General features: G+C 42.1%; 2 protein-coding genes across 2 annotated transcripts in view; both read right to left on the bottom strand.

The window, feature by feature from the left end:
• The window catches only part of LOC139655542 (voltage-gated delayed rectifier potassium channel KCNH5-like), a 136,491-nt gene extending 121,269 nt beyond the window's left edge, over positions 1-15,222 (bottom strand). The window contains exons 1-3 of the mRNA XM_071532983.1: positions 15,168-15,222; positions 13,794-13,909; positions 7,046-7,438 (exon numbers count right to left, since the gene is read on the bottom strand). Of these exons, the coding sequence (XP_071389084.1) occupies positions 7,046-7,438; positions 13,794-13,909; positions 15,168-15,222 (564 nt within the window). The remainder of the gene's footprint in view (positions 1-7,045; positions 7,439-13,793; positions 13,910-15,167) is intronic.
• Positions 15,223-19,407: 4,185 nt separating this feature from the next.
• LOC139655543 (E3 ubiquitin-protein ligase TRIM39-like) lies at positions 19,408-20,823 on the bottom strand. Its single transcript, XM_071532984.1, has one exon. The coding sequence runs from the start codon at positions 20,821-20,823 to the stop codon at positions 19,408-19,410; it is 1,416 nt and encodes a 471-aa protein (XP_071389085.1).
• Between the last annotated feature and the right edge of the window lie 3,102 nt (positions 20,824-23,925).

Here is a 23,925-nt window from a genome sequence, read left to right as displayed (position 1 = left end):
AATTTTCCCTCCATCTTCCCATTCCTCCACATTTTCCCTCAATAATTCATCCATTCATCCCTCTGTCTTTCTACCCATTCATCCCTCTATCAACCAAATCGTTTTAGTCATTTAGCTGACGCTTTCATCCACAGTAACTCCACCCTGCCATTCCTCCATCTTTCTATCCGTCCTTCCATCCCTGTATCTCTCATTCCTCCATTCCTCTGTCTTTCTACCCAATCATCCTTCCATCCACCAATCCCTCCATTATATTATTTTTACATTTAGATCATCTAGCTGACGCTCTTACCTGTAGCAACTCCATCTTTTCATTAGGGCTGCAACTAATGATTATTTTCATTGTCGATTAATCTGTCGATTATTTTCTCGATTAATCGATTAGTTGTTTGGTCTATAAAATGTCAGAAAACGGTGAAAAATGTGGATCAGTGTTTCCCAAAGCCCAAGATGACGTCCTCAATTGTCTTGTTTTGTCCACAACCCAAAGATATTCAGTTTACTGTCATAGAGGAGGAAAGAAACCAGAAAATATTCACATTTAAGAAGCTGGAATCAGAGAATTTTGACTTATTTGTCTTAAAAATTTCTTTAAAATTACTCCAACCGATTAATCGATTATCAAAATAGTTGGTGATTAATTTAATAGTTGACAACTAATCGATTAATCGTTGCAGCTCTACTTTTCATTCCTCCATCTCTCCATCGTTCCCTCCATCCCTCATTCCTCCATCCCTCTGTCTTTCTACCCATTCATCCCTCCATCCACCAATCCCTCATCACAGTATTTTTTACATTTAAATCATCTCGCCGACGCTTTCATCCACAGCAGCTCCACCCATCCATTCTTCCCTTCCTCCTTCCATCCCTCCATCCCTCTATCTCTCATTCCTCCATTCCTCTGTCTTTCTACCCAATCATCCTTCCATCCACCAATCCCTCCATTATATTATTTTTACATTTAGATCATCCAGCTGACGCTCTTATCCGTAGCAACTCCATCTTTTCATTCCTCCATCTCTCCATCGTTCCCTCCATCCCTCTGTCTTTCTACCCATTCATCCCTCCATCCACCAATCCCTCATCACAGTATTTTTTTACATTTAAATCATCTCGCCGACGCTTTCATCCACAGCAACTCCACCCATCCATTCCTCCATCTCTCTATCTATCCTTCCATCTCTCTATCTCTCATTCCTCCATTCCTCTGTCTTTCTACCCCTTCATCCCTCCATCCACCAATCCCTCATCACAGTATTTTTTTACATTTAAATCATCTCGCCGACGCTTTCATCCACAGCAGCTCCACCCTTCCTCCTTCCCTCCATCCCTTCCATCCCTCCATCTCTCCACGCTAACAGGCAGAGTGTTAATGCTGAGCCCGACCCCCGACCGCGTGGCGCTGAGCTTCCTCCCGGCTCTGTCAGCCCGCCCGGCCGTGGCGGTGGCAGCACGCACGCCACGCAGAAAGGTCAGGCTGGATTAGGCCTCGCTGAGCCGCCGTGCCGCCTGCAGACACAAGCTGTGCGCTCCCAACGGCCTTCCAGGGAGCGCCGTGACAGCAGGTGGCATCCCCAGCCGCGGGGGGTTCCTCCCTGCCTGCCTCCCCCCCCCCTCCCCCTCCCCCAACACACACACACACACACACACACACACACACACACACACACACACACATCCTCCCTCCTCACACCATCACTGCCACTGCTGTGACCTCAGGGAGCATCAGCACAACTCCTTGTGAAAATGTTACATCATGAGTTTTTTTTTGTTTACAGCCTCAGCCGGACCAATGCTGCTGTTACTGCTGAGTTGTAGTGTGACTTGGTGTGTGTGTGTGTGTGTGTGTGTGTGTGTGTGTTCTTGTACTTCTATACTTATGAGGAACAAATCGTCGCTGTCCAGTGAAAACCTCATGTCTTCAAAATGTCAGCTTTTCAGGAACTGACAAAAACAACCTTGTTTTCAGCTTGACCACCATGCGTTTCACCAGTTTATCCAATGTGTTTTGAAAGGTCAAGGGGTGAAAGAAATTTCTTAACACGTAGAAAAGCATGGAAACCTTCAACTGAGGTTAAAGTCAACATGAATTGAACTCCCTTTACTTTTAGTTCCTGGAAAACACAGTATCTTTAATGGTGACCTCATGCTGCACCAGTAGGCGTAAATATACATTTCTAACCAATAAAACCATCACATATTTTTGAAGTCCCACCCCTCCCATCAAATCAAACTGCCTTTCTCTCCCTGACTGATCTCCATTGGTTTACACTTTTGAATGATCCCTCACTGTGTTATGTCCCGCCCCAACATCGCGTTTCAACAGGAAATACATCAAATCGAGGAAGTACAAATGCCGTTTCATGGGGTCTTTAATAGATTAAAATCGCCAAGGTTGGAGTTTTTTTTTTTTTTGTTGTTGTATTTATTTAGCACAAAAGAGTAATTCAAACAAAATATCCATAATGTATACCAACATCATAAAGAGCATGTGCAAGGAAGACCAAAGAAACCCCGAGGGGTTTATGGAGTGTCTCCTTTAATAACAATCATACATAATTAAAATATAGTGTAATAAAAGGTTAAAAAGGTTTTCACATGGTAACAGCGAAATGTCCTCACAAGTATGGAAAGATGAGGAAAATCCTCCAAAGTGAGGTCATTTTGTCAGTCTGCACTGCTTCAAGAGGCGAGTTTAGGGTTTAGGATTTGGGTTTAGGATTAAGATTAGCATCAGGATTTAGGGTTTAGGTAAGTGAAAGAGTTAAGGTTAGGCATGTAGTGGAGAGGGTTAGGGGTTGGGGAATGAATGCAGTCGATTAAGGTCCTCACAAGTTTAGCAATACAGAGAGAGAGAGAGAGCATATGTATCTGCTCGTGTGGGAAGTATCTGCTTGCCGTCAGCTTGGCTCGGTGTTATGTGTCTTGAAAACACAAAAAAAAAAAAAAAAAAAAACTTCCCGCCTGCTTCAGCCAGCGGAGACAGCAACGTGAGGATTCAGCCTCCATCGAGCCTATAATAACCTCTATTATATTTTGTTCGCATTGCACCTCACGCCGCCCACACTCTGTCCTCAGTCAGCATCCATCCATTCTTCCATCCCTCTGATACGGGGGAAACTGCGTCAATTTAGCAGAGAGGGGAAGAGCGACTGTGTCCTCTGTAAATTTACGTGCCATTGATTTCCTCTCAGCCCGCCCACCCCCCACCCCCCACCCCCCCGCTCAACGCCGCCTGCTTTTAACAGAGAGCGGAGAAACGTTAACAGAAGCTCCACCCGGCGGGATCTCATCGAATCCATCAGTGACCAGCGGAGAGAGGCCAGAGGAGGAGAGGCGACCGAACCAACACACAGCGCCAGTCCAGACGCCGACCGGAAAGCCCACAATGCACCACTACAATACGCCTTTCAAGTCCGATCTGGACCGCACATTCACCCGACAGCAGGGGCGCACACCTACGAGCTGCCTGGACAAAACACTGCAAAGTTAGACACATTAACACACATAAAGAGGCACGGAAACACACACACACACACACACACACACAAAAGCATACTTTGGAGCCGGGTTAGACCGATATATCACTTTGCCAATATATGGGGCCGATATTGGCCTTTAGATGCAGATTCAGATTCAGAAAAACCTTTATTGGGGGAATCGTAGTAGTAAATAATAAGCTACAATATAGATTCATGTAGGAATTATAGGAAATATATGAATAAAAAATAAAAAATATAGGAATTCCTAATTATAGCACAATACTCATATGAAATGCATCCTTTATTTAGTTAATGTATTAATTAATTAAGTCTCTAATTATCATCCCTGAGATTATAACACAATGAAACATATCTGGCAGCAAGTATCTACACGAGATGGCAGTTTTCTCCTCCTCCTCCCCAAGAGCCTATTGGCCTTTAATTAAATATAGAAATTATATAATATCATCCACCTCCAATATGATGGAGGTTCCTCCCTCATCACAGCTACATAAAAAACAGTCAGGAAACCCTGCAATGACATTTTATTTTCTCAGCACATTCTATTTATTAATTTAATAATGTTTAGATTAATTCTTAATTATAAAGGCAGTCATCTGTCTCGGAGTTTCCCCTATTTGGTTTTAGTTTCTTGTACTTTTATATCAAAATCCGACAACATTGCAGATATCACTGGGTGTATAGAGGGCGGTTTATGCTCCTTACAGGTTATAGATCAGTCCTTTCACTCAGCTTGAGATGTAATTAATTCAGCAGGCAATGAAGTGGAAAATCGCCTTTAATGGACTTAAGGTGGTATTGATATAACTTCTCAATATCTGACGGTGTGTAGATGGCCGTGAAAAATACCCAGAACAGACCTGAGAAGCATCCCAAAGTGGAACATCCAGCCAGACATAAAACAGCCCAACAGGTTCGGGATCTAAAAAGCTCTCGTTCCCAATGGCAGGCTCATTCTACAACATTTAGTAAAGTAAAGTAATTAGGCAACTTGCTTTCCCAGACAAAATCGTTTCGAGATCAAGGTGCCTGGAGAAAGCCTCTGAGAAAAAGCAAAGATGTTGGATTTCTCCTCCCTCCCTTACATGTTTTTTTGTGGGTCGACCTAACTGGGACAAAATTTCGATCAATACAGTGTGGTTGCAAATTTCATAATATTTCTGCCCTCCTACTGACCAAAAAGCCTTCCATGTGTCCCCATTCTGAAACCAAAAAGCTGACCGGTCATTATTATCCTGCTACCTTCCTCTATATCAGATAGTCTTGGTGTTTGGGTCTTGATGAGACTCACTTTAGTCACAATAGGAAATCGTAACTGCATTCCCACTGTTATTATACTTGGTCCTAATTCAGTTCTACATGCCAGCAGATTTAAATACATCCATCCGGCCTTAGAAACACTGGGCTATTGACTTCTTAAAGTAGTTCAGTAAGTCATTATAGACCTGTAGTGCTTCATCCAGTAGCTTCAAAACCAAACTCTCCATTTTAAAAGTAAATTATTGTCATGTTTTCAAATTATTGTCTCCTCTCTCAACCAAATTTTCATCTAACCACCTCTATCACACCCAAAAAGCCGGTTTTTATTTATTTATTTATTTATTTGGATCCCCATTAGCCACCACCAAGGTAGCAACTACTCTTCCTGGGGTCCACACAAGTAAACATTACATCATAATGCAAAACAATAATGTAAAAATCCAAAAAGAAAAGAAACAGAAAATAACAACAACAAAAATAAACCAAAAAAACGACCAATAACAGCAATAACAACAACGAGTACCCACACTATATCTAAATAGTCAGTAAAACATTTGATACAGCTCAGGAATGATAGTAGTACCATTAAAAACAGCATAAACATGACCAAGAAAATTCCTCATTAATGATCATAGCAAAACATCTCCTATTTGGAGAGGGGCTGGTGTTCTGTGCCATTAGGTGTTTCTTTAAACTCTTTTTAAATACAGTTTTACTTGTTAAATGTGTAATGTCGGATGGCAAACCATTCCATGTTTTAATTCATCTGTACATAACAGTACGTTCGGTTCACTGCACATTATCAATCAAAAAGCCTCCTCAGCATTCCCATCTAAAAATAGCACCAGCTGTTGTTTCATACCTTGTTACCTGTGGGAAAATCTGATATTTCTCTGTACTTACATCAACCATCAACCAAAACTGCCTTCTGATCATGCCTCTTCTCACCATCCATCAAAACATCATCTAGTCATCTCCTCTAGTCACCGAAACGTCCCACTGTCCCCCGTCTCTAACCAAAAAGTCACTTCTCCATTCTCTCTCCCAACCAAAGAAACTTTCCGTATAGCTCAAGCCAAAGGCCTTCTGCCCATTTCAACCAAAATAACACAGTCGACCGCCTTGTTTCCGAACCAAAGAACAGTTTGACAGATCATATCCAAAATGCGTCCTCACTTTCTCCTAGGTAGAGCTGGACAATTAATAAAAATAAAACTCTAAATTGCAATATGAACTTTTGTAATTTCCAAATTGCAGCGGCTGCAATTAGTTGCCCTAAGAGAGAGGAGCATCCAAAATAGATTTCTGAACAAGGTGTTTTAGAGCTGCAGGTAATCTTTGGTCCATGAATCAAGTACAATATTGGTGAAAACCTTTCATCAGACTCAGACTCAGTAAATCCTGCACACTGACTCTGACAATAACAAAAACAGCTTTTAAAGGATAATGCTGGTGTTTTTTTAATGCATTTCTTACTGTCAACAAATCCTATGAAAATAACAAAATCAGCAATGAATTTGTTTTGCTAACAAGTCTCGTCCATGTATCCGGGTCCCAGTGCAGCCATGTCCCAGCAGCCATAGAACTCCATTGTATTAAAAAATTATTAAAAACACATCAAAGAGCCATGCTGCTGCTCTGCAGCATATTTGGCCGGCCGACTTTTTCCTCAAACAACTTAATAAGCCGGCTGTAAACACATTTTCCATCTCAGGAAAGTAGTTCCGTAAGCACAGAAAATAGTCCCCGGAGTAATGAAGAATTTGTTCCCATTTGAATTTGATTTGGTAATAACTACAACAGCCTGACTTTTCATGGTAACAGTTAGCGATTTTTAAAATGTAAACTATGTCTTTGTGAGCTGGATTTCAAGGTTTTTAGTTTACAATTGGAGCCAGTGACTTCTGGGTTTGAAGGCTAAAAACGGAACGTGGGAAGTCAGAAAGTAACGGGAGGAGAGCAAACGCATTTCTGATTTTGTTATTTTCATAGGATTTGTTAATGATAAGAAATGCATTAAAAAACACCACCATCCTTTAACAAATCATTTTTTTTAAACAATTTTAAAGCTCTAAAAACTTGTGATGATAATAATCGCAGTTTAAATCGAAATTGGAATATTCTCTCAAATAATCGCAATTTGATCTTTTGTCAATACTTTCAGCCCTACTGTGGGCCAGTAAAAGCCTCACTCATTGCATTGCCCTCCACACACACACACCTCGCCTTCCTACCGCTCACCACCGAGAAAGCCAATGAGAAAAAAAAACACGCAACCGTACCTCGTCCACGTTCTCGAAGGCGTTGATGATGTCGTAGGGCAGGCAGGACAGCAGGTCGATGACGAACCAGGTCTTCAGGTAGTTCATGCGGATGAGCTTGGGGTCGGAGATCACCTCGCCGCCCGGCCCGACGAAGGTGGTGTGGAAGTTGAGGACGATGTCCACCAGGAAGATGACGTCCACCACGCTGTCCAGCACCAGCCACACGATGTTGTTCTGCTTGGTCTTGAAGGAGACGTTGTAGGGAACCATGATGGCCGTGTAGAAGGTGAGGATGAGGATGACCCAGTCCCAGGTGGTCTTGAAGGTGCAGTAGTGCAGGATGATGTGGGGCGGCGTCTTGGGGGCCTCCTGCTTGTACTGGGGGAGGATGTCGGAGTTGAGCTGCAAAACCTGGAGAGAGAAAAAGAGAGATGGAGGGGGGGGGGGGGGGTTCGGGTGGGTGGAGAGGAGAGAGAAAGAGAGATAGAGAGAGACAGAAAGAGAGAGAGAGAGAGAGAGAGAGAGAGAGGAATTGTTAGTCAGTCAGTGGTGGAAAAAGTCCTCAAATCCTTTACTTGCAAATGTAGCAATACCATAATGGAAAAATACTCCATTAAAAGTAAGAGTCCTACATTCAAAAGTTTACTTAAGTGAAAGTATAGCAGTATTAGCAGTAAAATGTACTGAACTATCAAAAGTAAAAGTCCCCCTTCTTTCAGAGAGTTAAATGATTGAAGCATTAAGAATAGCAGTAAGAAGTATTTTAATGTTGTCGGTCTAACTGCTCCATATACTGTTGGGGAGTTTAAACTCTAACAATGCAACATATTTTATGAGCTCATCGTATGTTTCGCGTGTAAAACTTTATTCTGCAAAGTAACTAGTAACTCCAGCCGGCAGATACATGTAGTGGAGGAAAAAGTACAAGATTTCCCTCTGAAATGTAGTGGAGGAAAAGTAGAAAGTCTCACAGAATGTAAATACTCAAGTAAAGTGCCAGTACCTCAAAACTGTACTTAAGTGCAGTACTTGAGTAAATGTACTTAGTTACTTTCCACCTCTGTACTCAGTGAAACTTTTTTTTTAATAGGATCTCTTATAGCCAAGTGAGTTACTCTTCCGAAATTCCCACAGGACTATAAAAGCATAATCAATACACAGTAAAACACACCATTAAAAACCTAAAAATATAAACACAGAAATATACATACACACTTTCACTAAATGCTTCATGGACAAATTCATGACCTGCCTGAGGAGCTTAGGCTTGCCAAGTCAGTCTCATCTTCTAAATCACTTCTTAAAATGCAATCTTTTATAGACTTGCTTTTATGTAATTGTTATTGATCCGGCCCACTTCTAATCTTGTGCTGTTTGTTTTCTTTTATCTGGTTTTATTTTACCTATCTATTATCTTATCTTTATGTCATTCTATATTTTACGATTCTTGTGTTTTTTGTTACTTTCTGTGAAGCACTTTTAGCAGCTGTGCTGCATAAAAATAAAGTTTATTATCATTATTATTATCATAGAGGCAGTGACCAGTGGACATATTGTTTAAATGTTTTTTTTCCTTTGCATAAACACCAAGTAGCTTACCACAGACATGTTTGAATCTTTGAGGTAATATAGTTTGAAGTTATAGCTGCTTTACCAGTTTGAAGCTGTTACTGATTAATCCTGGTCTACTTTTCTGTTGTATGCTATGAAATAGGTTCAGTTCAGTTCAGATGAGATCAGATCTTTATTGGAGAAATTCATTTTGCAGCAAGGCACAATAAAAACACAATGCCACATAATACAGTACAAATGCAAGAGAGTCCATACAATAAAAATAAAGTGCTTAAGTGTGCAAAAACGCGAAGTGCAACATTTTATACTGTGTGCAAATTAAGCATATTTATTGCACATAAAATTCAAGTTAAGTATTAGGTTGAGAGTGTTTCTGTCAGTTCTATTTCTAGCAGATGACTACTGTAGTGCAGAGTATTTGTATTATTCTATTTTAACATCCACATGTAATCTAAGTTTTTGGGAAGGGCGAGAGACACAGAGAGTGAGAGAGAGAGAAGGAAGTAAAGATAAGAAAAAGTTAATGAAAGAGATCAAAGACATGAAAGAAAAAAAGACAGCCAAAAAAAACCCAACAACTGTGTGTTTCTTAGTCTAATAATATTCGCCCCCCCCCCTCCTGGATTTCGGGGGTTATGAGGTACGAAGGAGGGGAGGGGAGGGGAGGAGGGGAGGAAAAAAAAGAGTGAGGGATGTATATTAAATTTAGTGTTTTGTGTTTGTCCTCTCTTGTTTTCATCTGTATTCATGTCTTTTGCCGGGTCGTAAAGCACTTTGTGACAAAACTGTTCGTTACGAGAGCGTCATGAATAAGAGAGAGAGAGAGAGAGAGAGAGAGAGAGAGAGAGCGAGCTGAAATGAGAAAACAAAATAAAAACAGGTGAGCGTGAGAGGGAAAAGTTTACCCAAAAAAACAACTATACCCCCCCGCTGTGCCCAGACTGCGTTATGGACAGCCGTTTGGTTTCCCCTGCAGGGCCACACAGAGCTTCACATTACCCACTTTAATTTCCTCTAAACTGTGAATTATTCTTTCTGTGTCCTGCTGCTAACAGAGAAGAACTGTCACACAGTCTGTAGCCCCAAACCCAAATAAATAATACATAAATATACTTATAAATAGCCAGTCCACATTTTCAGCACTTCATGATTTTGAATTGGAAAGCGCTATCCAAATATTAATATTAGTAGCAGTAGTAACAGTATTAATATCAGTATTATTATTGATACTGCCATTACTACTAGTACTACTACTACTAATAAAAATAAGGCTACTACCTACATCAATACTACTGCAGCTACTACTACTACTACTACTACTACTAGTAGTGCTACTACTACTACTATTACTACTGCTACTGCTACTATTACTACTACTACCACTGCTAGTGCTACTACTACTATTACTATTGCTACTATACTGCTACTACAACTACTACTACTACTGCTACTACTGCTATTACTACTACTACTGCTACTACTGCTGCTACTACTACTACTTCTACCACTACTATTACTACTACTAGCACTACTGCTAGTGCTACTACTACTATTACTATTGCTACTACTACTACTACTGCTACTACAACTACTACTACTACTGCTACTACTACTTCTACTACCGCTACTGCTACTATTACTACTACTACTGCTACTACTGCTGCTGCTACTACTACTACAACTATTACTAGTGACACTACTACTGCTATTGATAATAATAATAGTAGCAGTAGAAGTAGTAGTACTACTTCTACTGCTACTATTACTTCTACTACCACTACTGCTAGTGCTGCTACTACTATTACTATTGCTACTACTACTACTACTGCTGCTGCTACTACTACTACTACTGCTACTACAACTACTACTACTACTACCGCTACTGCTACTATTACTACTACTACTGCTACTACTGCTGCTGCTACTACTACTACAACTATTACTAGTGACACTACTACTGCTATTGATAATAATAATAATAATACTGCTATTACTATTATTATAAATATCACTGCTGCTACGACTACACCTACCAATCATCCTCATCCTCATCCTCATCCTCATCATCCTCATCCTCATCCTCATGCCTGCCTGCCCCCCTCATGTGGGCCTGCAGTAGGAGTCAGTGAGCTGCTCAGTGAGGAGGCGGGCCGGGCAGCGCGCCTCGTAACGCCGCCGCCGCCGTACCTCATCACATCCCTCATCATCTGAGCTGTCAATCAGACCAGACGGCCTCTCGGTCCAGAGCGCCACCGCTGCTCCAAAATGAGCCTGCCAATTAGGAGCCCAGCGGCACTGTGGGAATAAAAAAAAAAAAAAAACACAAAAAAAAACGGCTGCTTATGCGACACTCGACGGCGTCCTCCACAGAAGACGCCAGCTGCGCCTTTCAGGCCGCGCAGCAGATGGGTCACCTGCGTAATCTACTGAGCGCGCTCAGAACGTTACGCAACACTCTGCCATGCAGCGCTGGGCTGGTCCTGCCCTCCCTCCTTCCTTCCTTCCTTCCTTCCTTCCTTGTCCATATACTTCCTTCCTTCATCCCCTTATTACCTCCTTCCTTCGGGCATCGCTCCCTTCCCTTCATCCTCATCTCTTTCTCTCTTCTTCCCATCCTTCCTTCCTTCTTTCCTTCCTACTTCCCTTCCTTTGTGCCTCCCTCCCTTCCTTCTCTCCTTCCTTCCTTCCTTCCTTCCTTCCTTTTCAGTTTTCCTTTGTTCTTTCCTTCCTACTTCCCTTCCTTTGTGCCTCCTTCCCTTCCTTCTCTCCTTCCTTCTCCGTTTCCTTCCTTCCTTCTTAACCTTATTGCCCCCTTCCTTCGGGCATCTCTCCCTTCCCTTCCTTCCTTTTTGCCTCCCTCCCGTTCTTTCTCCCTCCTCTTTCCTTTATTCCCTCTCTTCCCTGTTCTTTTTTCTCCCCTTCTTCTCCACTTTCATTCCTTTTCTTTTGCCCTCCTTTCCTCCTTCCTTCCTTCCTTCCTTTCCCTCAGTCCCTCCCTTTCCCTTTTTCTTCCATTTCCTCCATCTTCCTCTATTTCTCTCTTCTTCCCTCTTTCCCCCCTCTCCCTCCCTCCTTCTCTCACTCCCTTGTCTTTTCTCTCTTTACTTCCCTCCTTCCTTCCTTCCATCATCCCCTCCTTCCTTCTTTCCTCCTTTCCCCTATTCCCTTTCTTTTTTCTTCCACTTCTTCCTTCCTCACTCCTTTCCCTCATTCCCTTTCCTTTATTCTTCCATTTCTCTCTCTCTCTCTCTCTCTCTCTCTCTCTCTCTCTCCCTCTCTCTCCCTCATTGTCCTTTCATCCTTCCTTGCTCTTTTTCTCTCCCTCCTTCTTTCATTTCACTGTCAATTCCCTCTTTCCTTACTTGTTCCTTCCTTTCTTCCTCCTCTCTTTTCTTCTTTTCTACCTCTTTCTCTTTTCTTCCTCCTTTTCTTTCTCCCTCTTTTTTCCTTTCTTCCCTCTCTTCCCTGCTTTTTTTTCTCCCCCTTCTTCTTCACTTTCATTCCTTTCCCTCAGTCCCTTTCCCTTTTTCTTCCATTTCCTCCATCTTCCTCTATTTCTCTCTTCTTCCCTCTTTCCTCCCTCTCTCCCTCCTCTCACTCCCTTGCCTTTTCTCTCTTTACTTCCCTCCTTCCTTCCTTCCTTCCTTTCCCCTATTTCCTTTATTTTTTCTTCCACTTCTTCCTTCCTCCCTCCCTTTTCTTACTTTGTTTCTCCCTCCCCTTTTCCTTTCTTCCCTCCCTGCTCTTTTGTCTCTCCTTCCTTCTCCTCTCTCTCATTCCTTCACTCTTTCCTCACTATTTCTTTCCTCCCTCCTTTCCCTTTCCTTTATTCTTCCATTACTCCCTTTTTCTCTCTTTCCTCCCCCCCTCTCTCCCTCATTGTCCTTTCATCCTTCCTTGCTCTTTTTCTCTCCCTCCTTCTTTCATTTCACTGCCCATTCCCTCTTTCCTTACTTGTTCCTTCCTTTCTTCCTCCTCTCTTTTCTTCTTTTCTACCTCTTTCTCTTTTCTTCCTCCCTTTCTTTCTCCCTCCTTTTTCCTTGATCTTTTTTTTTTCTCTCATTCTTTTGCTGTTTCCTTCCTTCCCTCCTTCCTTCCCCCTTCCTTCCCCTCATTCCCTTTCCCTTTTCTTCCTTCTTCCTCTATCTCTCTCTTCTTCCCTACCTCTCCCTCCCTCCTTCTCTCATTCCCTTGCCTATTCTTTCCTTCCTTCCTGCCTTCCTTCCTTTTTCCTTCCCCTATTCCCTTTTTTTTTCCACTTCTTCCTTCCTCCCCCCCTTTCCTACTTTGTTTCTCCCTCCCCTTTTCCTTTCTTCCCTCCCTGCTCTTTTTTCTCCCCTCCCTTCTCCTCTCTCTCATTCCTATGCTCTTTCCTCCCTTCCCTTCCTCTCATTACTCCCTCCCTCCCTCGCTCCCTCGCTCCCTCGCTCCTCTCCTCACCTTTAATCCACCCTGGAAGCGGCACTTTGCTGAACGCGGAGCCGCTCGCCTCGTGTGCTAAGCAGGGGTGAAACTCAAACAAATTTTGATTAAAGGAAACGCCTCGCTCAGATCTTCATGAATAAAACAGGTGGGCGAGTTCAAGCCACTCCGGGTGAGGCGAAGAAGACGCGACCCATCCCGCAAAATCCATTTTCTAAATTTCTGCCAGTCACAATCACTCGGAGTGGCCGCGGCAGCCCGGCTCTGTCTCTCCACCCGGCATGAAATATTAATGACAACCGCAGTCCACAGGAGCAGCGCGTTCCCTCACTGAGTCAAACAGCTGCACATCCTGGGAAGCTGGGAAGAGTGTGTGTGTGTGTGTGTGTGTGTGTGTGTGTGGAGGGCGGTGGATGCATGTGTGGAAAGATGGAAGTGTTAGGAAGTGTCAAAGGTGTGTTTGTGTGTTAAGAGAGCATGCTTGCGTGCCTGGGTCTGCCTATTTATGCGTGTGTGTGTGTGTGTGTGTGTGTGTGTGCACTTTCACACATTTGTGTATGTGTGTGTTGGCCGGTAGGTAATTAGCCAGGAAGTATATACTATAAAATGGCTAAGATGTGGCAATAAATGCTTTATATGTGGGTTTATTTGTGCGGAAATAATATTAAGAGCAGAGAGTTGCTAAGGTGGCATATTTGCAGAGTGTGTGTGTGTGTGTGTGTGTGTGTGTGTGTGTGTGTGTGTGTGTGTGTGTGTGTGTGTGCGTGCCTACCTCGGCCAGTCGGGACTGTTTATGGGTGACTTCATGCTTGCTCATGGGCGCCAGCTGCTGCAGCGTGTTGCGGTTGTTGGTGAGCGCCCGGGTCAGCCGCGCAAACTTGGTCCATCCTGCAGGAACAAAATATTCAGCACAGCTTAGAGCCGACTCCTCACACCAAGAAACACTTCATAACCCACGGAAACATGATCAAGTCCAGTAAGCTCAGCTGGTGAGAGCAATACATACAGATTTGGGGCGACAGGGTGGCTGAATGGTTAAAGGTCCCATATCCTCCACTCTCCAGTGTTTTATTTTGTGTCTTTCTGTCCATTCAAAGCTGTGTGTGTGGTGTCATGTGCCAAAAACACTCTCAACCATTTTTACACGTTCATTTTCCAGCATCTCTCTGAGCCTTACCAAGAACAGACTGTTTCTGTCGCCGTGTCTTTAAGGCTCATTAATATTAACGACCCCTCTGTTCTGATTGGCTAACCGTTTCAAGAGTGAAACGTGAGACTCTGCGGCCCGGCAGCTACAGGTAGGGAAAACTCTCCGGTAATAAACAATGACAACCGCTCAACCGCTTTGAAAAAAACACTTTGTTAGTCTATTATTTCTTACAAAAATGATAATGAGCGAACCTTTGTGACGCCACAAAGTTACGGAAGTCCAAACGGCTCGTTTAGAGGCTCGCTGCACTAATATGGATTGTGTGGATTTAGTTGATGACCGTGCGTTTTGATACTTTCACCATGTTTAGATAGACCATCCAACTCCTTTATCATCACAGAGGCAAGAGGAGTCTTGTTTTACACCATATGGACCTTTAAAGAGATCAGCCTTTACCCAGAATGACTGGGTTTAATGCCATGTTGATGTCTAACACAGTAAAAAAAAAATATCATGAAATAAGCACAAATACTGAAACTCAGATTACGAGATGAAACACGTTTATCTCTATCCTGCACAGAGCTCGTCATTTGCATTTTAAGAAATCATTTTAGAAAACCAGACCAGGATGTTGGAAGAAGCAAAAGAACACGATGACATCTCATTGCTATAACGTTATACAACGTGCTATAAACGTTCACATGTTTAACTCAGTGGAACGCCCACATCCAAGATGGCAATCAAAAGGTCAATTACTGTGGCGCTTATCATAATTTATTTTACAACCGATCGTATCTTCTTCGGAAAGACCTCGAGGAGCAAGGTAGGCATGTTCACCACATACTAAAAAATAAGATGACTGACTTCTTTTTCTTTTAGCTTCTTCAGATCTGGTGGATCTGCTGCCATGTTTGTCCCCTGTGTTGACGCACTTCTGCGTTTTGTGACTCCCAGTCGGAGATATCGGAGACTAGAAAAAATTCCCCCAGGTCCTACTTGCAATCACCACTAGAGGGCTGACGTGAACGTTTTTTCCCAGTCGGCAGATCATATTTACGGTAAATCCGATATGATGTCAACGCAGAATAAATCACATTTCATACTTTAATGAAAATAGCGTCTCTGCATGTAAACTGCTGCTATTTGACACCCTAACCCTAAAATTATCATCATTCTGATAAACTTGGTCCATTTTCTACCATTTTCTACCACCACTTTAGCTGTTCCCTGTCTATTTGTTATAATACCTTCTAATATAAAATAATGCTTTATAAAAGAAACAAAACCAGGCAGTGCTAAGCGTTCATTTCCTTTCGATTCAAAAATTCATTTTTGAATTTAATGGATCACAGCCTGAGGAGCTCAGGTTGGCAAATTGAAATTACTTCTTAAAACCTAAGAAAATAACAACAGATTTTTATAGGCAGGCTTCTATGAAGTTGTTTTTTTTACCTTTTATATTCTGTGTATATTATGTATTCTGCATCCTGTTTTCCTGTTCAGTGTTTGTGTATTTGCCCATTTTCTTCTCCTTCTTCCTTTTAAACTTAATTCATGTTTGGCATTTCGTCTTGTTTTAGTGGCTCTTAAGCACTTTATAAGGCTGTTTTGAAAAGTGCTACACAAATAAAGTTTATTATAAAGTTTACCGTCACCATGCAGTGAAAACACACAGGAAACATGATGAAGAATGACTATAATACTCTTCTGCCCAACCCAGTGTTTCCTCTGTGATTTTCTTTTAGCAGTGGTGCTTGGAGGGTAATTTTAGTTTTGGCTTCTCATCCATCCTTGTTTTGGTCCAAAGTTATGGTTCTAGTGCAGTTTGCAGTGCAAAAAGCATTGTTCTTTTGATACTTTATCATGATATAAACAGTTATACTTCCTTGTGTTTCCGTAGGAAATTTGTTGAAATAATACACATCAATTTAAATTCTCATTTTCTCCAGCAGTGGTGATTTTTCCTGCCATGGTGCCGGCCTCACCGCCACCGAATGAGAGGGAACCCAGTTTCTGAGGCTACTTTTACTGTACTGTTCTAAAAATAACAAATGTTTGAAAGGGCAAAGAGCAGCACAACAAAGACGCACCACATACAGTCACGCACCGCGATCGACCCGGCCCCTTTGAAGGGGCCATTACAAACAAAAAGTAGACTGTGAAATAGCTTTTAACCCTCGGGCTTCCAGCCGCACATGAAATCCCCCTTTCACTCCCGCCTCAAATGGAGGTGAATTCAACATTTACCACAAATACGATACTGTACAGGCAGGGACCCGTATAGGATGGAGTATCAACACAATGCCAGGCTCATTCACAGCAGTGATTCTCAATTACCCATCTCCCCTCAAGGAGGACTGTTGTAGTGGAGGTTATGTAACTTATTGTACATCCTCAGTAGCAGAGCAGCTCTATATAGTGATATTCTACATGCTGCTGCCGTGGCCGTGGACAACGACAGATACAAATAAGCCCGGGGTCGATCTTAGCCAAAGTAGTGATTTTCAACTTCTTCCCTGGAGGAAGATTGCTGCAATGGTGCTTGTATACTGCTAAGTAATATTCTCAGCTGTGGAAAAGCATAGATACAAATAGACCAGGGAGCTCTTAGCCAAAGAGGTGATTGTCCATTAACCTCCTCTCCTCGAGGAAGACTTATAGTAATTCAATCCACACTGTGCATGCATTATACAGTGGCAGAGAAGCACCATACAATAATATCCCGTGCTGTAACAGCCAAACTTGGCCGCAGAAAGCAGGCTGATGCATTATCAGAATCAGAATCACTTTAATCGTAAAGTACAGTGGCATTCATATAGAGACACACTGACAGCTTACAGTTTCACAGCGTACACAACAGAAGCTCACATACAGCACAGACGGGAAAAGGGCAGAACACATAGATGAGACAAGAGACTGAGGTCTTTCCCTAGTTACTGGTAACGCTGTGCAATGGTTCCCCTCACTGTGTGATTTACTAGACTGGAACACAATGGAAGTGGGAATAAAAAAAAATAAAATAAAATAAGGCGAGAGCTAAAAATAGCAGGGGAGCAGAACTGGTGCACGCACCACCAAAGTGAATTCTAAAATGAGATTTTGATCAGCAGTGTCACACTGAGGGAGATCCACACCTGACTGCAGACAGACACAACATGGAGACGGACATGTGCACAACACCTGATCAGCACATGTCCACTGCAAAAAAATTTTCCAAATTTACAAGTCATTTAACATTTACCAGTACTCAGCATCTGATGTAACTACCCACTTCTACTATTCAGGGTGAGACTTACAAACCAGGAGAGGAGAGGAGAGGAGGAGAGGAGAGGAGAGGAGGAGAGGAACAGAGGAGAGGAACAGAGGAGAGGAGGAGAGGAGAGGAGAGGAACAGAGGAGAGGAGGGGAGAGGAGAAGAGGAGAAGGAAATGAGAGGAGAAGAGGAGAGGAGAAGGAAAGGAAAGTAAAGGAGAATGAGAAGGAAAGGACAGGACAGGACAGGACAGGAAAGGAAAGGAAAGGAAAGGAAAGGAAAGGAAAGGAAAGGAAAGGAAAGGAAAGAGAGGGAGAGACCAGGTATGTCATTGGGGTTATCAATCCTGTTACAGATGTTTGGTTGAATTAATTGAATCTGCATGTTTTGTTTTTTTTTGTACCTCAAGAGCGCTGAACTTTTGTCTTCCACTAAGACATTTATGCAAATCAGCTTTTGGCACAAACACACCCTCGAAAAGAGCGCTACACAAGCAAATAACCCCCTTCATCATGACTGAAAATACAAATTGCAGGATTCAACTTGAAGGCTAATCCACCCAGGCTGGCACCTTTGCACCCTGAAGCCTTTTTATAATAGGAGCGTTCTCTGATCTGATCTGAGACTCGAGGATAGAAACCTCGCTCTCTGTGGACGAGTTATTGTCATATTCAAGGAAATGGTGTTGAGTTGTGCCTGTTGAATACATAACAAGTTTTGAAGCTCTAGCTTTAATGAGCGGCTGAGATTTTAAACCTATCTGCCAAGTTTGGTTGCTGTGGGTCTTGCAGTTTCTGAGCTCCAGATATTTTTGGTGAAGGAGAAGAAGAAGAAGAAGAAGAAGAAGAAGAATCCTAACAATGCAATAGGCTTCCTAGCACTATATGCTTGGGCCCCTAATAATCACAGTAGGTAAACTATTACAGGACTAACACATATAATCAGTAATTTACATTTTACATTTTGAGAATTCAGCAGATTTTCATATGCAGAGTGAATGAGTACAACAGTAGGGAAAGCTTAAATTCCTAAATCACCAACATTACATAAAGTCCAAGAATCCAAAAATCTCCACCTTTTAAATAAAGTGAAACATACAAAATGATTGATGTGACTGTGGAGTTTAAATGATTTAACTACAAAGAAAAAACTAGTTACAGTGGAGAGAAACTCTAAGAACCTGGAATAAAGGAAGATAAAATACATTTAACACTTCAGATGAAGAACCAAATAAGACAGGAAGTTTTACCTGTCTAAATTTAGAGAAAATTAAGTTTAGCAAAGTAGAGCTCGTCTATACGGAAGCCGAGAACGGCCGTGCTGGCAAATATTTTTTTTAATGCTGTTATCTCAAGATCACAAGTTAATTATCTCGTTATCTTGAGAAAACGAGCTTTGTTCTCTCGAGATAACGAGATAATCAACCCGTTATCACGCGAAAACAAATGTCATTTCCTCTTATTACTTATGTTTATCAGAGATCAGGAGTGCCATGCCAGCATGCATAGATGGCGACTTGACAACTGTAGCAACTGATTTAAGCTGAAAATGTCAGATCAAGGATTACTTCAATATATTTTTTTTTTATTTTGTTGTTTATTTGTTGTTTTCTATATGTACTGTTTTCTTTCTTCTTGTGCTTTATTTGCTTTCAATGATTTCCTTTTATTTTTTTTACATTGTTTTTATATTGATGATGTTTTAATATTTTTGTTGTTTATGTTGTTATGTCATCTACATCATTATAACAGCTACATCATCATGAGGACAACATAGGCACATCTTGATGACATCACAGATTAGAGAGTTGATTATATTAATTGATCTACAGATTGGACTGTCCTAGAAATGCGAATAATGGATGTATAATGTTTATGTAATGAATCCTTAAAATTTCCCTTACAGAAATGGGTGGTTTGTGTACCTGACCTCATCATCTTTATCATTATCAGCATCATCACCATCATCATCTTCTTCATCATCTCAGTGCTGTACCACTGTTACAGAGATCTTCAGTGGTAAAATCTTCAGAGTACCCGCAATATCAGTGAATGGAAACAGCCTGTCAGTGAAAGTGTGTGTGAAGGTGTGTATGTGTGTGTTGGTGTCAGGATCAGAGAATGAGAGCTTTCCTCTGTTCCAGTCCAGATGCACTCTGATCCTCTGGAGCTTCTTCCTCACTGGGAGAACAGTGAATGGAACTGATGGGGAACGTGCTCTGTATTCACCATTACAGAACATGATCCCCCATAATCCAGACTTTATGAATCCCTTCCTCTGGACAGACTCTGCTGCCACACCCAGTAACCAGAGTGTATTGTCTCCAACCTCAACATCCCAGTTGTGAGTTCCTGAGTTAAAGCCTTCAGAGCCCAGAACAAAGCATGACTGGAACCAGAAGAGAGGGTGGCAGTCATAAAACCTCTCTGGGTTTTCAGGAAGCTGCTGTCTCTGACCCCATCTCACACTGGTCAGCTCTTCAGACAGGATGAGTTCTGGATCGGCAGTGTTGGGGTCCAGGATCACAGGAGTGTAGGAGACCATCTCCTTCATCTTGTCCCAGACTGTGAAGCTCAGGTTGCCCAGGTGTTTGGCCTCGTCTATCAGAGCTCCTGAGACCAGCTGTGGATCCTCCAGCAGGGGCCACTGGACTCTTTCCACTGTAGCCTTGTAGTTCTGCAGGAACGAGACGTCTTCAGCTCTCAGCTCCTTCTCTATGGCTCTGACTGTGTCTGAAAGAGCTGCTATCTCTCTGCTCAGACCCTCAATCTTCCTCTTCATCATCCGACTCTTCCGCTCCTCTTCCTTCCTCAGCGCAGCGATCCTGGCCTCCTCTTCCTCATGGAGAAACTGGTGAAGTTTCTTAAACTGCTCCTTAATCTGCCTCTCTGTGCGTTGGGCCTGGACCTTAATGTGTTCCGCTGTTTGATCACAGTTTCCTTTAACTTTATTAAAGAGCTTCAATTTCTCCTGTAAGGGCTTCAGTGATTTCTGGAGTTCCTCCTTGTGATCCCGTGCAGCTTCATCGATGGGTCTGATTCTGTGGTCAGTGTGTGTTTCTGAATGCAGGCAGACAAGACACACTGTCTGCTGATGGTCCAGACAGAAGAGCTTGAGTTTCTCAGAGTGCAGACTGCAGAGAAGCTCAGATCCTGCTGAAGCTCTCTGATCTCTCTCCAGTAAGAAAGCCTCACACAGGTTCTTCAACGCCAAGTTACGAGGTGGATAACTCTGTGAAGATATTCTCTTACAAACTGGACAGTCATGTATTTGTTTCCCTGTCCACCATTCCTGCAGACAGGCTTTACAGAAGCTGTGGCTACATGACAGGAGGACAGGATCTTTAAAGATGTCATGGCAGACAGGACAGGAGAAATCTTCCTCTGATCTGGAAGCCATTTTCTCTCTGAGTGAAGCTCAAAACTCACCAGGCAGACCGCTCAAACACGAATTCAATCAGTCAGTCGTGGCACCACTCCCTCCTCTAGAAAGCTCCCTGAAATTTACTTGCACTGAGTCGTGTTTCTTCTAAAACTCCCATTCAGCAGCAGCAGGTTGAAGTGGTATTCCAGTATTCCAGTATTCCCTCCTGTAGCTGTTTGGGTCTGGTCTGGAGGTGAATCTTTTCGTCTGTCTTTCTGAGCGTGTGTCTCTTCTAAGTGAGGAGTGGAAGAATAACAACCTCTGTTTTGCTTTGTCAGGCCATTTCTCCTAAATGCTCAGCTGTTTACTGTAATAGACCAGAGTTCAAAGATAATAAAAGATAATAAAAAGATAATAAACAAGAGTCCAAAATGATCTAAGATGATGATCTAAGAGATGTTGTAGTAACTGCACCCACACTGTCATTGTCATCACACATCTGGAAGGGCCTTGCATTCTGTGTGAGCCTCTGCCCTGATAACGGATCAGGAAAGTAGATGGAAAGTGGTTGGATCGTAAAGGAGGCCACTGACCTCTTGGTAAATCACTCCATTTTCACCCTAAGAGCTGGTATCAAGGACCAGACCTGGTAAATAACCATAAAACACCAACACTCAGCCCTGTCTTTGGTAATCCCCAAAGAGACAGAGAGTCTGAGATGACACCCATTGGAATGTTGCCAAAATCAAGAGAAATCTTTGATACAGACTCATGAAACCTTGGGCATCACATTGTGGTGGACTCTAATATATATGACTAATTTTATGTGTAACTGTGATGTTTTATATAATATTTACGTTATTCAATTTCGTTAGTTTAATAATGTTAATGTTAATGACAGTCAATTATATTGGATAGATCTGGGAACCAAAAGTAGGGTTTCATGCATATGTAATGAGCCGTAACACTAGACATGTCAGCCCACGCACACACTCCTCAACTGATCACAACAAAACCAAACACACACATTTCCAATGCGAACTTCATGCACTTTACGTGGTCGCGACACGTGTGCTAACGGAGTCTGACAACAACTTTGTTCCAAAGTTTGTCTCCAAAGACGGACTCAACTGCATCATCATCATCAAGCCAAGTAGAAAGCCTGTTTCATCCAAAACAGTGAAGAGAGCCTTGCTGCCTTGCCTATCTGCCTGACAAATACACACACACACCAGCACGTGTGTCTGTGTGTCCTGCCTGCTACAACCTCACTATCAGCTATCCTGCTGAGTTTAACTCTGAAGAATCATCGGAACCTCCAGAGTGGGTCGGCGTTAGCCTTGAGAGACCCACAGCCCTGTCCAGCAGCCTGCGTGCTCCAGCCTGCGTGCTTCACTCTGCTGCGGCCTGCTGAGATCAACTGAACAGACGTCGGATCTTCATCCTCCAGCACCTCGTCGAGCCGAGACTCCTCACAGCCTCCCGGCCTCAGCGTGCTTCATCTCCCTCCGGACCTCCACTGGTGTCGTATGTACTGATCACTGTCCGCTGGGCATCATATCATACATCACACATAGCTATTCCATTACATTCACACATCTCACGCATATCACACACTATATTACGGCTCCCTATAGTTATAGTAATCATTCAGTTATTCAAAGATTCATTTGAGTCAGTTTTCCAGATAGTTTTACTGTCGCCCCTTTATTCCTATCTTGCTGACTCATGTCTTCCACTGCTCATCTTCCATGATTGTGTCTGCTAAAATATTGGTTTAATTATCAGTATTGTATATTCACATGATCATCTATTCCTATTGCCATTGATTCAGCACAATTCATAGGTATACCGCTTGTATATACTGTACTATATTCACTTGTATTTACCTGATTATTGAGTGTGCTTTAGTTTAGTAATAAATATATTATTTTGCATAAAGTCACCTCATGTGCTTATTGTGTGGGTTTAAATTCAAACATGCCGAGACTTCACTCCTTCAGATGAGACCTGTTGATGCTGTCTGTAATCTGGTGCCCCGTTCTTAATTCTTATTGAAGCTAACTCTAAATTATATTGATATCAGACACCATTAATACCTATCACCACTACAATGTCGATATATTGAATGATGAACAGATGTCGATATACTGAATGATGAACAAACGGTAATGATAGTTTTCTATTTTTCCAAAATGAATATACAGCATCTTGGAAATGAGCTGTGCATTTGTATTCCTAAATCCAGAACACAACGATGATAATCCTGAGAGTTTAATTCTTTAAAGTCATATTGTTAAGTCATTTCTGCCTTGTGAGATCAGCTGCACTGAGACTTCTGCTGGGTTTCCACATGATAAGAGAACCAGTAGTTTGAATGGGCTTTTTGGGACATTTAATTGGTTTGGGTTCTGACTTAACCAGAGTACTGGCTCTGTGTATTATTTAAAAGCAATTCTATATACTGTATATATTAGTCAAATGAGCAGTGCTACCTTGGTATAATTACTGTAAACAAATGAGTCCATGGTGGAGAGGATTGGTCTCCTCAATCTCACATCAGTAGTATTGTTAGTGCTAGTGTTTCTCCGGTACTTGGTACGTGTTACACTAAATTAATCTACACATGTATGTTTAGAGAATATAGTGCTGTAGAGACCAGACATTGTATGGTTGACAAGTTTAGCTGAATAAAGCGGTACATAAGAAAATCCCATCATGATGTCATCTGGCTCTGTCAAGCTATCCAGGAGCATTTTACTAAAGTTAATATAAGCTAAGACACGACCAAACACATTACAACATGACAACACAGTAGTTAGGCTAATAGTGCCACGCAATTTTATTCATGACATATAGAAGGTACATATTTAAAACAAGTGACTTTGGCAGTGTTTGCCTTCAATGATCTATTTAGCACTTTGAGATTTCCTTTAATGTTTTTACATTGTTTTTATACTATTGATGTTTTAATTTTTTTGTTGTTTTCTATTGTTTGTTATGGATGTCATCCACATTATCATGACAGCTACATCATCATCACCGAGACAACATGGGCACATCTTGATGACATCACATTTTAGAGAGTTGATTACATTCATTGATCTATATATCAGACTGTCTAGGAATAAGAATAGA

Source organism: Centroberyx affinis, unplaced genomic scaffold (genome assembly GCF_046629955.1).
Source record: "Centroberyx affinis isolate AG114_WGS23_722 - 3 ecotype Tasmania unplaced genomic scaffold, CSIRO-AGI_Caff_v1 ptg002300l_1, whole genome shotgun sequence".
Taxonomy (NCBI): Eukaryota; Metazoa; Chordata; class Actinopteri; order Beryciformes; family Berycidae; genus Centroberyx; species Centroberyx affinis.
This window is presented reverse-complemented; position numbering and strand designations above follow the sequence as displayed.